Consider the following 15,105-nt stretch of genomic DNA (forward strand, 5'->3'; position numbering starts at 1 on the left):
AATTTAAATACTATCCTCCAAAGCATTTGTAAACCTTCCTAGCTTGATATCAGCCACAAATTTTGTAAGTGTACTCTCTATGCCATTATCTAAATCATTGATGAAGATACTGAACAGAACCGGACCTAGAACTGATCTCTGCAGTATGTCACTCAATATACCCTTCCAGCTTGATTGTGAACCACTGATAACTACTCTCTGGGAACAGTTTTCCAACCAGTTTTGCACCCACTTTATAGTAGCTCCATCTAGATTGTATTTCCCTAGTTTGTTTATGAGAAGATCACATGAGATAGTATCAAAAGCCTTCCTAAAGTCAAGATATACCACATCTATTGCTTTCCCACTATCCACAAGGCTTGTTACCCTGTCAAAGAAAGTATTAGGTTGGTTTGACATGATTTGTTCTTGACGAATCCATTCTGACTGCTACTTATCACTTTATTATCTTCTAGGTGTTTGGAAATTGATTGCTTAATTATTTGCTCCATTATCTTTCCAGGCACTGAAATTAAGCTGACTGGTCTGTAATTCCCCAGGTTGTCCTTTTACCCCTTTTTACAGATGGGTACTATATTTTCCCTAATCCAGTTCTCTGGAATCTCTCTGTGATGGGTTCGGTCACAGAGACCCCCTTGGGACTGTCACCAGCTGTGCTGAAACTACCTCTGAGCCAGTTTTCCCTGCCAGCTTGGGACTCCAGAACCCTGTCTTGTTGAGCCAGACACGCAAGCCTGCTGCAACACAGACCCAGGGTTTGAACCATGTCCCCAAAGCTGCAGGCTTTAACTGAAAACCACTCAGCAGGTATTCCTGTCTCCAGCACCCAGACACCCAGCTCCCAATGGGATCCAAACCCCAAATAAATCCATTTTACTCTGTATAAAGTTTATACAGGGTAAACTCATAAGCTGATAGAACTCATAAGCTGAACCTATAACACTGATAGAGAGATATGAGCAGCTGTTTGCTCCCTCAGGTATTAATCACTTACTCTGGGTTAATTATAAACAAAAGTGATTTTATTAAGTATAAAAAGTAGGATTTAAGTGGTTTCAAATAATAACAGACAGAACAAAGTAAGTCACCAAGTAAAATAAAGCAAAAACATGCAAGTCTAAGCCTAATACATTAAGAAACTGAATACAGGTAAATCTCATCCTCAGAGATGTTCCAATAAGCTTCTTTCACAGATGAGACTCCTTCTTAGTCTGGGCCCAATCCTTTCCCCGTTTCAGTTCTTGTTAGTTCCAGCTCATGTGGTAACTAGGGGATTTCTCATGACTGCAGCCCCCTTTGTTCTGTTCCACTCCCTTTAATAGCTTTGGCACAAGGCGGGAATCCTTTGTCTCTCTCTGGGTTCCCACCCTTCCTTCTAAATGGAAAAGCACCAGGTTAAAAATGGATTCCAGTTCAGGTGACATGATCACATGTCCTCTGAGACTTCATTACCCACTTGCTGGCACACACGTATACAGGAAATCTTACAAGTAAACAGAGCCATTTACAACCATTTGTCCTGGTTAATGGGGGCCATCAAGATTCCAAACCACCATTAATGGCCTACACTTTGCATAATTACAATAGGACCTCAGAGTCATATTTCATATTCCTAGTTTCAGATACAAGAATGATACATTCAGACAAATAGGATGACCACACTCAGATTATAAGCTTTGTAATGATACCTTACAAGAGACCTTTTGCATAAAGCATATTTCAGTTACATCATATTCACACTTATAAACATATTTTTATAAAAATATGGCGTGCAAAATCACACTCTCCCATCTTCCATGACTTTTCAAAGATAATCGCTAATGGCTCAGATATCTCCTCAGTCAGCTCCACGAGTATTCTAGGATGTATTCATCAGGCCCTGCTGACTTGAAGACCTCTAACTTGTCTAAGTAATTTTTAACTTCTTCTTTCCCTATTTTAGGGTCTGATCCTACCTCATTTTCACTGGCATTCACTCTGTAAGATGTCTAATCGCTACTAACCTTTTTGGTGAAAACTGAAACAAAAAAAAGTCATTTCCACATTTTCTGTTATTGTTTTTCTCCCCTCATCGAGTAATGGACCTACCTGTCCTTGGTCTTCCTCTTCATAGAATCATAGACTTTAAGGTCAGAAGGGACCATTATGATCATCTAGTCTGACCTCCTGCACAACGCAGGCCACAGAATCTTACCCACCCACTTCTGTAAGAAACCCCTAATCTATGACTGAGCTATTGAAGTCCTCAAATCATGGTTTAAAGACTTCAAGGTGCAGAGAATCTTCCAGCAAGTGACCCGTGTCCCACGCTGTAGAGGAAGGCGAAGAACCCTCAGGGCCTTTGCCAGTCTGCCCTGAAGGAAATTCCTTCCCAACCCCAAATATGGCAATCAGCTAAACCCTGAGCATGTGGGCAAGACTCACCAGCCAGACACCCAGGAAAGAATTATCTGTAGTAACTCAGATCCTACCCCATCTAACATCCCATCACAGACCATTTGGCAAATTTACCACTAATAGTCAAAGATCAATTAATTGCCAAAATTAGGCTATCCCATCATACCATCCCCTCCGTAAACGTATCGAGCTTAGTCTTGAAGCCAGATATGTCTTTTGCCCCCACTGCTTCCCTTGGAAGGCTGTTCCAGAGCTTCACTCCTCTGATAGTTAGAAATCTTTGTCTAATTTCAAGCCTAAACTTCCTGATGGCCAGTTTATATCCATTTGTTCTTGTGTCCACATTAGTCCTGAGCTTAAATAATTCCTCTCCCTCCCTGGTATTTATCCCTCTGACATATTTATAGAGAACAATCATATCTCCCCTCAACCTTCTTTTGGTTAGGCTAAATAAGCCAAGTTTTTTGAGTCTCCTTTCATAAGACAGATTTTCCATTCTTGCTTTTAATGTATTTGTAGAATGTTTTCTTGTTACCTTTTATGTCTCTAGCTAGTTTGATCTCATTTTGTCCCTGCACACTTGAAGCGTTTTGTTTATATTCATCCTTTGTCATTTGACCTGGTTTCCACTTTTTGTAGGACCCTTTTTTGAGTTTTAGATCAGTGAAGATCTCCTGGTTAAGCCAGAGTGATTTAACAATAAAGATATAGATTTTAATAGAGTACAAGTAATGAAGCATTAAACTCAGAAATGGTTACAAGAAAAATAAAGATAAAACACTTTCTAAACTTAACAAACTAGACTTGGTTCAATGTGAAGTCCCTTACCACATATTTTCAGTACATTGCTAACCAAACCCTCAGGCCAGGATCTGTTCCCAAAGTCTATATGCTGCTTTTTTCTTTTCTTTTTTTTTTCTTTTTTTTTTGGGTGTGTCATCTTAGCTGGAAAAAGAGAGATGGATAGGGAGAGAGAACTTGTGGTGGTTTTGCCCCTCACTTTTATGGTTAAATCACCCTTTGAAATGCATTTTCCTGAGAGTGACCCCTAGATAAAGTTTTTTCCAGCTGAGAGCAAGGAGACATGGAGGCTGGTGGGGGAAAGGTTTTATGCTGTTGTTTGCTAAGATGCCAATCTGTTTGTTCCTCCCCGTTTTCCTTGACAAAAAATGGCCCCTTGATAGGTGATGGCCCATCAGCATTGATGACACCTGGCTAGAGGCATCAACTTGTCTTTTGTCTTTGAGAAACAGCATCAGTTAGTTTGCTTTTTAGTCTGAAACATCAACTTCATACTTGCATGCAGCTCATCTTCCCTGGAAATTAGATGAAGAGAGCATGAAAATAAACAGGGAACAGTGTACGAATTTAAAGTAAACTGCTGATGCTGACATTGACAAGAACTGTCCATAACTTTCAATGGCAGAATCTCTCTTTCAGCCTCTTATAAAAATAATCAGACTACATGAAGGTAGGAAAATCCATATTTAATAAGAAACTTCCATAAACATGTCACGGATGGCTCTTTCAATGTTCACTTAAGCCTATTTAGAAAAAAGATCCTGACAGATTAGAATAGCTTCCAATACAGTATTGATGTAGTTGTAATTACCTATAGAAACAACAAGTTGCAATGGTATGAGATTTTTCTCAGACTGAAAAGTACTGTGAAAAATAATATTGAGTCTGAAAAAAACAGAAAAGGCAATTTAGAGGTCTTAGGAAAAGAATGGAGAGAAGTAGAACATGGAACCACCACTAAAGTAAACAAATAAGGGACTTGATGCCAAAGTGTTAGAGACTTTTTGGGATTTGTTTTCAAAACAAGGAGGGCCTTTTGTTTTGTTTCTGGTTTTAAAATGTGTGAATGAATATCATGAAAGTGAAAAATGGAAAAGAATTGATTTGAGCCAGGCATAGTGCAGGTAGGCACTGTTCCAACTTTCCCATGCAGGACTACGACATCATCTCTGCTCCTTATTTGCTAGTGCTACACATTACCTTCACAGAGAGCTAGCAGACGCTAGTTAATCTTCACAACAACCACCCAGAGAGATAGATTATTGTAAGCATAACTAGCCCCACTTTACAGATGACGAGAGATTAAGTGACTTTCTGAAGGCCATACAGTGAGCCCATGCCAGAGACCTGGTTAGAACTGAGGAGCTCCTGACTTCTAACCTTGTCTTATACTCCTATATTCCAGACCTGCATCTTGCTCCATCATTTCTGCCAATTGTGCCGAACTGTGTGGTGAACACGAATTTATGATATAAATGAGGACCTAGCAGGAGACTATTACTGTTTCACTTGTAACCCACCCGAGGATTTGGATCACTTCAGGCACCACCACACTGCATCATTTAACCTCTTTACAGTAGCAGTTTTTATTATACTACTTGGTCCATGTACAAAGCCTTCCTTTGCAGGGTCTCAAAGCACTTTACAAACATTAATTAAATCTCAAGACAGCTGTCAATGTATGTATTATGCCTATTCTACATTTGAGAAAACTGCGGTAGAGAGATCAAAGGTGCAGATTGGCCAAATTTATGGATTCCCTACTGTGGGCACTTGGGCCGGGATCCACCAAGGTATTTAGGCACCTAAGTCTCAGGCTTAAGTAACTAAGGCCTAGTTTTGGCTCTGCTGCCATCCACAAAACTCCCACCAAACCCTGTAGGTGCCTCAACTCACTCTGTGCCTAAGTTTTCAGTCTAAGTGCATGTCTACACTACAAAATGTAGTCGACCTAACTTACATCAGCATACAGCCGCCACAGTAATTACAGTAATCGTCTATGAGTGTCTACACTTTGCTCTTTGTGTCAGTGGTGCGTGTCCTCACGGGCAGCGCTTGTACCGATTGTACTGTCAGCATGGGACATTGTGGGATGGCTTCTGAAAGCCAGTAACAGTCGATGTAAGCAACAAAGTGTCTACACTGACACTACGTTGACCTAACTAACATTGACTCTATGCCTCACGTGGAGGAGGAGTTATTAAGTCAATGGAGTGGGGCAGTTATGTTGGTGGGAGCAAAATTTTAGTGTAGACACTTACATAGTTAGGTTGACATAAGCTGCCTTGCTTTGACCTAACGCTGTAGTGTACACCAGGCCTAACAGTTCCCTGGGTTGCTACCTCTTTCTAAGTACCTAGCTCCTCAGTTAAGCCCCAGAGCTTTTCACACACCGGGGAAGACAGGCTTCAGCCACCTAACTTGTGTGCAGGGCCCAGTCCAGTAGGAACGCTCAGAGGCTGTTTACTAGATCAGGTGTCATTCAAAATGGCCACCTGAGGAAGAGATAGGGACACTGCCTACCTTGTCACTTGCAGCCTAGTGGTTAAGGCACTTGAATCAGGTCTCCCACATTACAGGCAATTTCCACCTCTTTCCTAGAGGGATACCCCTGTTAAAGTCCTTTCTTCCTCCTCTGGCAGAGAGTGGGGAATCAAACTTGGGTCTCCCACATCCCAGATGAGTACGCTAATCCCTGGGCTGAGAGTGATAAAATGGTAGGTTTAGCTGCCACCACCACTGCTATTTTCTGTGGTGTGAGGCAGATGCTGAACTAATTCCCGCAAGAAACTGCTTAGGTGTCTAAGGCACCTAACTCCAGGCAGTGGGTTTCCATTCATGGGTCACTAGCAGAGAGAGGTGCCTCCCTGCAGCCTGGACTTAGGGTCACCTGGGAAGGGCAGGGAAGAGGGCAGGCAAAAATGCAGTTTTCCCTAAGCTCCACGTTTGAGAGAGGCCCCAAAGTGAGTGGCATTGCGACCTGATGTACAGGGTTGTAGTGCCACTCAAGTTTGGCCCAGCCACCCTCCCACCCCCTGATGAAGGGGTGGCTGGGCCAAACCTGAGTGGCATTATAACAGCTGGAGCAGGAGTTGCCTCTGCAGGGCAGGCTTGCTCTCAAACCCTTCCACCCCTCCCCAGGGCCTCCCCTCAGTGTTTTTGCACGCTTGGGGTTTTTTGGGGGGGAAGGGTGGGGGACCCTACAAAACTCTGTGTGGCCCTGGACTTGGGCCACTGTCTAAGAGAGGGGGCAAGCTTAGCACATATCCCTGTGGCCAGTGTCTCCCTTCAGTACCAGATTTACAATGGCACCTCTTCCCTCCGAGACCCTGCCCATTGCTTGGCCCCTGCTTGCTCTTCACCCCCTCCCTCCTGTGTGAGTAGCAGGCTGTGCCGGGGTGAGGATGGGGTGGGAGAAGAGGCTGAGTGGGAGCCTGGCCTCAGGGTGGAGCCTCGGGGGAAGGGTCTTGGGGCAAGGCACAGGTGGAGCAGGGGGCAGGGCCATGATCCAGGCGCTGGGGCCCACAAAAGATTAATTCATCCCCATCGTCTTTTGGCTAACTTGAGCAGTTCCCCGCCCCGTGTGCTAGCTGTTATTGATCTCATTCTAAGGACCCCATTCACTGCATGGGGAGCTGAGGTGCCTAATCAGGCTTTGTGGATTGCAATCTATTCTTGTGATTTTCTAGGAACCTAAAAGTTAGCTCCACCACACTCAGCACTGCAATGCCAAAGGCCTTTTGTGGAGCTGAGCCTTACGGACTGCGTCCAGAGGGGCAAAGACCCACACTCCTGTTATCTCTTCATTTTGTTAAAATGATACATCACAAGTTTCATTAAAAAGTACAGTGCTTCAAAAATCCTTTAAACCTCCTATTTTGAAATGCATCGGTTTCATTTCATGAACATTGACTTTTTTGTTTGAGGTTGGGGCAGGATATTCAGCAGGAAATACCAGCTGACACAAGTACTCTAAACACATCGGTGCAGTAGATTTAACTTACCATACTTAATTTAACTACAACAAAAACTGGAACTGAAACTTGAACTGTCATTATCATGAGCTCTTAGAGCACGGTTGCACTGACATCATCCATCCTTTCCCCTATGAAAAGCACACTTTTGCTTCACGTGCTGAACTTTATGCATGGATTAATCAATAGGACTGCATCTGCATAAGTATTTGCAGGCTAGAGGCCCAGTCTGAATTTAGTAACACTGTTGACCTTTGTCTTTATTGATAAACATGCTTCTTTATAACCTGAACAGGAAAAGGGAGACAGTGATATTTAAGTTTATACTGCATTTTGTAGTACCATAACTAGAAGTTGCTGAGTACCCCAATTAGCTTAATCAAACCGATTTTCTCCAATAACGAATACGGTATTAATATTAAGAGAAAAAGCCACTGTTTTTCCCTTGCAAGAGCTTGGCAGCTCATAAATAAAGTATGAGAAAAAACAAAGGGAGTAAAACTGTGCCAGGCCGCAAAGTACCTTGAGGTTCATTTACTTGTCAGAAGGATTTTCTAGGTAAAGGAATCTGCTTGCTCACATGAAACAAGAAGTGAAGCAATTTACATGTGCATCATTCATTCTTTCCCATGTAATTTTTCCATTGGGCTATAATTTAGTATGTCACAAGGCGTGAGAAGGTCAACAGCCGCATACTGAGTAGGTTCTGATTATATCAGTAACTGCGAACAAGTCTTTAACAATTCTTGGTTTTTCACTACTAGAGAGTAAAAGACATGGTAGATAATTAAACCCTTGGAATCAAAGATTTGTCACTTAACATACTTAGAGGGGAAGGCCTGGGTGCTGGATGATTCTAAGACCAGGTCTACACTACAAACTTATATTAGTATAACTACATCATTCAGGAGTGTGAAAAATTCACACCCTGCAGCAACTTGTTATACCAACCTAATTCCTGGTGTAGACAACACTGTGTTGACGCGAGGGCTTTTCCTGTCAACATAGCTACTGCCTCTTGAGGAGGTGGATTACTACTCCGACAGGAGAAGCTCTCCCATTGGCATAGTAGTGTCTTCACTGAAGCACTGCGGTGGCACAGCTGCACGGGTGCAACCGCACGGCTGCAGCTTTTCAAACGTAGACCTGCCCTAAGCAACTTGCTACCGCTGCGTGAAGAACAGTTCAACTTGAAGATCATATTAAAGGAATGTTTCATGCTTCCGGCTACGTATAAAAAAAAATATGATTTGGGTATTTCTGCGTAACCAGCTGTGATACCTTTCTGGGTCTAACCAGAAGAGAAAAAAATCTTACAAATGCCACACAGATTTTTCCCATTTAGTTTGTTGGCTATTAGTGAGAAATACAATTTTCAATAGAGGCTAATGGTTGCAGAAGCCTCCCACTGCCATTCATCTCTCCCCCCCCCCCACCTTCTACATTCCACTTAGAATTTGATCCTACAAGGTGCTGGCAACCTATGCGGACTCCAACTCCCACTGAAGCTAATGAGAGAGAAAAGGATCAGGATTCAGGGCAGCGGGCCCTTAAACAAGAGTGCAAAAAGATTTTAATGGTTTAATATGAGCATTTACAGAGGGCTTGTTTTGACCCCCATTTCCTTACAGTGACAAGTGGGAATTTATCTACAAAACCAAGTTCTGGCCTCCGTTACCCCCATGCAATTCCATTGCTTTTCAAGTGCAGCTGAGGACAGAACTAAAATGCTTAAGTTAAAGTCTGTGTTATATGTCCTTCTGTTCCACACAATCCAAGCTGTAAACCATTTAAAATATGCACTGGCTCATCAATAGCTTCGCCTTTTGTCTTGTCATTAGACATTCATCTGTTTACCACCAAATCCAAAAGAAAGACAAATTACACTTACAGATTTACTGTATGAAAACCAAGGAGCAATAACCATTGTCTTCTGTTTTCCCTACCAATCGCAAAGCGGTATTATCTGACACTAAGTTCAAGTTCCTGGAGAAAATTGAACAAAGCATCCCAGTGACCATCAGTTTCAATCTCCACTCCAGCAAAGGGAGCCACACAGACAGGCCCTAATGCCCCTGAATTGTCCCAGTGAAGCCATGGGTCCTTTGTGGGACTGAGGCCCTAATGACTGCAACTTCAGTTTGCAGAGGTTGTGCACCATGAAAGGCACCAGATACTCTTTTCAAATTTTAACAATATAATGGACTGGTGCAATGAAATCACCATCACTGGAGGATCTCGCTGTTACGGTCTATCCCAGCTTCTGGAAGAAACTTACTGAAGGACTTCCTTATGTGCACGGGTGGATTTTTCTTTATGAAGCATTTTACAGGCAAAAGTGACATCAGTGATTTGACAAGAGATTAGTAGGTATATGAATGCATACAGCTACATATATAGCATAGGTATTTCTATATTTTCCTGAAAGAAAGTTGGCATTTGTACAGACTTGTTTTCATTACAAAACAGGAAGGCTGATTGGTATTGTGGCCAGCTGCTGACTGTGTGCGGTTAAGTGATTTAAGTTTCTTGTTAGCTTCAGTTTTGTTGAGTTTGTGGGCAATTAAATGGGACCCTGTTTTTTATACTGTAGAGTATAATAAACCCAATAGCAGGGGATACACAAGCTTCCCTCAGATACAACAGGCACCTTGAGGGGTGTGCACAGAATAAGAACTTAATTATAACGGAAGTATCCACATAAGTCTGAAGAAATCCTACTTGAAGGCCAGCATTAAGTGAACATTTCCTGGGAAGCAAGAGTATTGCCAAACCTGTAGCGGCCATGCCTGCTCACAGGTGGCTGGTACACTTTGTATTTGGGAATCCCATTACAGCAGAGGTGGGCAAACTACGGGGGTCAGATGGACCCTCCTGCCTGGCCTCTGAGCTCCCAGCCCAGGAGACTCACCCCCGACCCCTCCCTTGCTGTTCCCCCTCCCCCGCAGCCTCAGCTCACTGCACCGCCGGCGCAATGCTCTGGGCGTCAGGGCTGCGAGCTCTTGCCGGGGGCAGCGCAGCTGCAGAGCCCGGCCTGACCCGGTGCTCTGTGCTGCGCTGTGGTGTGGCCGACTCCAGCCAGGTGGCGTGGCTGCCTGTCCTGGTGCTCTGGGCAGTACGGCTGAAGCACTGTCAGCCACCGGTGCTCTAGACAGCGCGTAAGAGGGCAAGTGGGGGGTTGGATAGAAGGCAGGGGAGTTCGGGGTGGTGGTTGGGGCCAGGGTGTGGATAGGGGTCGAGGTGGTCAGAAGGTGGGAAATGGGGGGGTTGAATGGGAGCAGGGGCCCCGGGGGGCAGTCAGGAAGGAGAGGAGGGGTTGGATGGTCTGCAGGAGGCAGTCAGGGGTGAATGGGGCAGGAGCCCCAGGGGGGGTGAGCGGGGAGGGCCACGCCTGGTTGTTTGGCACAGCCTCCCCTAACCAGCCCTCCATACAATTTCGGAAACCCGATGTGGCCCTCAGGCCAAAAAATTTGCCTGCTCCTGCACTAGAATTCTTTGTGAGCGTGGGAGTAAAGAATGGATCCAATAAGAGTGGAGTCTTTAATTGTAATTATTTATCTAATACTTACCTATTTTGCACAGCCTAGGGCCTTTTTCCTTGCTTTGTTTCTCAGTTTTTAACCCTTGCCTATTTTTCCTAGTATAAATACGGAACCCTTTCAGCACCCTCAAGATTAGTAAATTTATGTTATCGTCAAACAGGAGCACATAAAAATTCTTATTCTTAATTATTCCTATTTGTAGGAATTACAGTCAGAAATAAATACTGCTCAGCTGGAACTTGGAAAGAAAGAGAACAGCACCAAGTTTTTTGATGCAGGAAATCAAGCCATGCATAAACATCTGCAAACTCTATCAGGTAGTAAAGGATGATTCCCATGTGTGGTACTTATCCAATAGCTCATCCTAGAGAAAAATACATACCTATCCCGGACAAATTATGTATATGAATGAGTATGTTAAATAAAACAGGATGAAGTGGAAATACCAGAGGGTTATTTTGGAATATTTGAAAGTAGTCTGTCATAGAAAAAGCTTTCACAGAAACCAAAATTGTGCTAGATGTGTACAGAAGGAAAAAGGCAAGGCATCTAATCAAACACATGATAGCTAGTGAGCATAACAAACAATATTGCCTTGGCTATACCAGGAGATCGATGTGTTGCTGGTAACAGGTGCAGTTGAGCTGGTGTGGAAAATGTTGTAACCACAGATACAGACAATTAACCCACGATTAGCACCATTTTTAGAGACCACAGTTAAAAGCAGCAGCTATTTCCATTTCATCATGCTGATTACTTTTATTTAGTAACTGGAGATTTTAACTACTTCCAGTTAAACGTGTTGAGCACCAGCTAAGTTCAGCCATTTGCGGACATGTGTTGTCTGCAATGGGTACATGTTCTCACTGCTGACAAGCCCTTTGGAGAAAGGGGTGAAGGATAAGGAATAGAATCTCATGGTTACTTGGTTTTGGCACATGCATATCTTGCTGGTTCCATATACCTCCTTGGCCAGTCTGATGAAGTTTGCTCTCTTCTTTTAGGTAATATGAAAGAGGATTTTTAGGAGGGATTTTAATAAGAAGAGTGGCAGTTTGAGAGTTCATTCCATGCATAAGAGAAATAGTTCATTACAGTCTTAATAGTAACTATGTTTTTTTTAAAAAGTAACGCTGGTGCTGGTTAAATTATTATTTAACACAGTCTATAGCAGTGGTTCTCAAACTTTTGTACACACAGCAAGCCTCTGAGTGCAACCCCCCTTATAAATTAAAAACACTTTTTAATATATTTAACGCCATTATAAATGCTAGAGGCAAAGTGGGGTTTAGGGTGGGGGCTGACAGCTCACGACCCCCCATGTAATAACCTCATGACCCCCCCAAAGGGGTCCCAACCCCCAGTTTGAGAACCCCTGGTCTATAGTATGTCATAGTAAAACAGGCCCATTCTAGATCGAAACGTTCTGTAATCTTCTGGTTTTTTAACCACTAGTCACTTGAGCATCCCACTAAGCAGTTTCAGAACTCAGTGTGCAGACTGAAAGGAAACGGATTTTAGTTTATGGAACTAGCATCTGAAAGACTGGTGATTTCACACAGATGCCAATACTAGAGAAAAGCTATTATTAATGGAGGATGTTATAAAGCTGAAGAAACTTGCTGAGATTGTCATTCAGGACATTTCACACAAAGAAGCAGAACTACTAGGAGTCCAGCAAGAGCTACAGAGGGCCATGAATTCCATGAAAGAAAGAGAGCATGATCTCCATCATTTGGAAAACCAAGTAAGTAATCCTAGCTAAATACCCCTTTTCATAATTAAATGTATACATCAGACTCTTAGATGTTTAGACGTTAGAAATGGGGAATGTCTGTTAAATCATCCAATCCACTCCTGCAGGATGGTCCCCCCACCCCATCTGGCCTAGTTTGAAAGTACTTGTAGGAGGGCAAGCTTTCACCATTCCCTTTCAAAGGCATCCACACAGTATAATTAGATCTAAATTTCTCACTATCGGAATATTTCCCCCAAATATCAAAGTCTTAGTGTACACTTGAAAGTGTCAAGGAACACCCAAAACTTTGACAATCGGGAGTTGAGATCATCATGAGCATCATCTCAGGAGGCCTTCAAAGCCTGCTGGACAGTTCTCCAGATAATAGACAGACAATCAGAATTTCAGCATCTAAGTCTCTGTGCACTAAATCCTGCTGAGCTAGTCAACAGTTTAGCATAATCAAAGACGTGCAGACTGGGTCTGTCAGCTTCCTTGATTTTTAGTCTTTGTGGCCACGATTCAGCAAAGCCCTTAACCCACATGCTTAATTTTAAGCATGCATATAAGGGATTTGAATCAGGGTCCATATGCTGAAGTCAACAGACTTCACAGTATAGGTCTGCTTCTGATTAATCAGGATTCAGGTCAGACAGACTGGATTTTATTCAAGAGTTCTAAAAATTAGAGTGAAGAATTTAGAATGAAATAAGGTCTCCCTTATCTAGCAGTTATTTAGGAATCTTTGGATGCAGAGAGTAACCCACGAGAGCAGGGACCCTGTACTAGTACACAAAAAGAAAAATCAAACAAAATAAAGGAAAGTTTGGCCACATAGACATGATAGCTAGATAAAGAGCCACATTAGAAATAGATTAGTCACTTAGTTTAGATTACCTTGATTATTTAAGTTCGGGCTAATTCATATGGGAGTTTTAAATGGTCATTGTTAGGCTTAAGTGTTAACATCACATTAATACAAGTGAGACAGCTCACAGCTTTTATGCTGCCTGTTTGCAGACTCCTGCAGTGGTTCATGTGGAGGATTTGTTCATTTTTTTGTTAAAATGTTTAGATTTTGAAGCATACTTCTGCATCAGATTCCGCACCTGTAGAAAATGAGTCGCTACCTCTACTCCCACACTATACAGATCTGCCCATATAAAAGTCACAACACGGAGTAACAATCCACAATATTTATTGACTATTCCCTGGCAGACATTTCTCTCAACCCTTTGAAATTGGGTCAGTTTACATTTAAAAAAATAATACTATTCACCCTTCAAGTGAAGTCATGGGAAACGAATAGCCACGTACACTACACCAACACTCAGAAATTCATAGATTTTCAAGTCAGATTCTAGTCTGACTCTTGCATAATTCAGGTGATAGAATTTCACCAAGGGTTTTCTATATAATTTCTGGTTCAGCTAGACCATACCTTTTAGAAAGATATCCAACCTTGATTTATGTCTTCATGTGATGGAGAATCCACTACATCGTTAAGTTGTTCCAATGGCCAATTACCCTCCTTGTAAAAGATTACGCCTTGTTTCTAGTCTGAATTTGAGCCTCAGCTTTCAGCCGTTGGATCTTGTTCTGCCTTTGTCTGCCAAATTAAACAGGCCTCTACTCTCTTCCTGCTGAATTGCAGGTCTGTCATTGACAGTCCAGAACACAAAATCTGATGACTTGCTGTAATTTAGCTAGACTTCAGTGAATAGCTAAATGGGGAAAGTGGTCTGTTAGCTGCTGCCAACCACCAACCATGAAGGATAGAGATGGTTGGGGGGAGGGGGAAGAAAAGGAAAAACAATGAACAAAAGTCTTTGCAAAAGGATTATTCCCATTCTTATTGAAAAGATTTTTTTGAACATTTTTGTATTGCAAACATAAGTGTCCTGCCACACTTTTTTTAAACATTGCTTAATCAGTGAACTGAAAGCTCTTTAGAACACCTCATTTGTGGCTGTCCCGTGCAAGCTGGCTGTTGGCTTCACTTTGCCACAGTTCACTTATGGATTGCTACCTGCAGTTTGGAATATCACAATACTGCATTTCATTTCATAGGACATGACACAAAATGCTGTAGCTAAGGAATTACATGAGTATATGTGCCATTACATTTTTAGGGAATATTGTTTGGGAAAAATCCATTGTGGCACAATTCCCCATATTACTTATCTTGGTTTTCTGCTGCAAAAAAGTGTTTCATATAGTTAGACAAGAGCTGAGAGAAATGTTTTTTAATTTTTTACCTATTCTGTCAAAGTTCAAGAAGTTCTGATCAGCATCAATTTAAACTCAGGATAATATTTAATCTATATTCAAGTGTGGGAGGAAAAACTAAACTATTATTTCTGGCTTCTCAGTAGCAGAGAACACACAAAATGTAACAACCCACCCCACACATACAGATGGCTCTAGTTTTTGCCTGAATACTATTCTTATACAGGGGAAGTGTGGGTCTGGGAATATACAATCCTTTCTCAGCCACAATCCCAGCAACCAGATAAACGGGAAAAGAGAGATTAAAAATGAGTTATTTCACCAAATTCAGTTTTGTTGTAAATACCTGCAGCCTTACTGAAGTCCATAGATATCTACCTGTATAAAGCTTACGCCAGAGAGTTAAAATTGACCCTGTCTGTCT

General features: G+C 42.3%; 1 protein-coding gene across 4 annotated transcripts in view; it reads left to right on the forward strand.

Annotated features, from left to right (window-relative positions):
* LOC141981353 (uncharacterized) overlaps positions 1 to 15,105 on the forward strand; it is a 51,591-nt gene that overhangs the window by 22,687 nt on the left and 13,799 nt on the right. For all 4 annotated transcript variants that reach the window (XM_074943037.1, XM_074943034.1, XM_074943036.1 and 1 more), the window contains 2 exons: positions 10,917 to 11,031; positions 12,277 to 12,461. In XM_074943037.1, coding sequence (XP_074799138.1) covers positions 10,917 to 11,031; positions 12,277 to 12,461 — 300 coding nt within the window. The remainder of the gene's footprint in view (positions 1 to 10,916; positions 11,032 to 12,276; positions 12,462 to 15,105) is intronic.

Source organism: Natator depressus, chromosome 2, assembly GCF_965152275.1.
Source record: "Natator depressus isolate rNatDep1 chromosome 2, rNatDep2.hap1, whole genome shotgun sequence".
NCBI classification, from domain to species: domain Eukaryota; kingdom Metazoa; phylum Chordata; order Testudines; family Cheloniidae; genus Natator; species Natator depressus.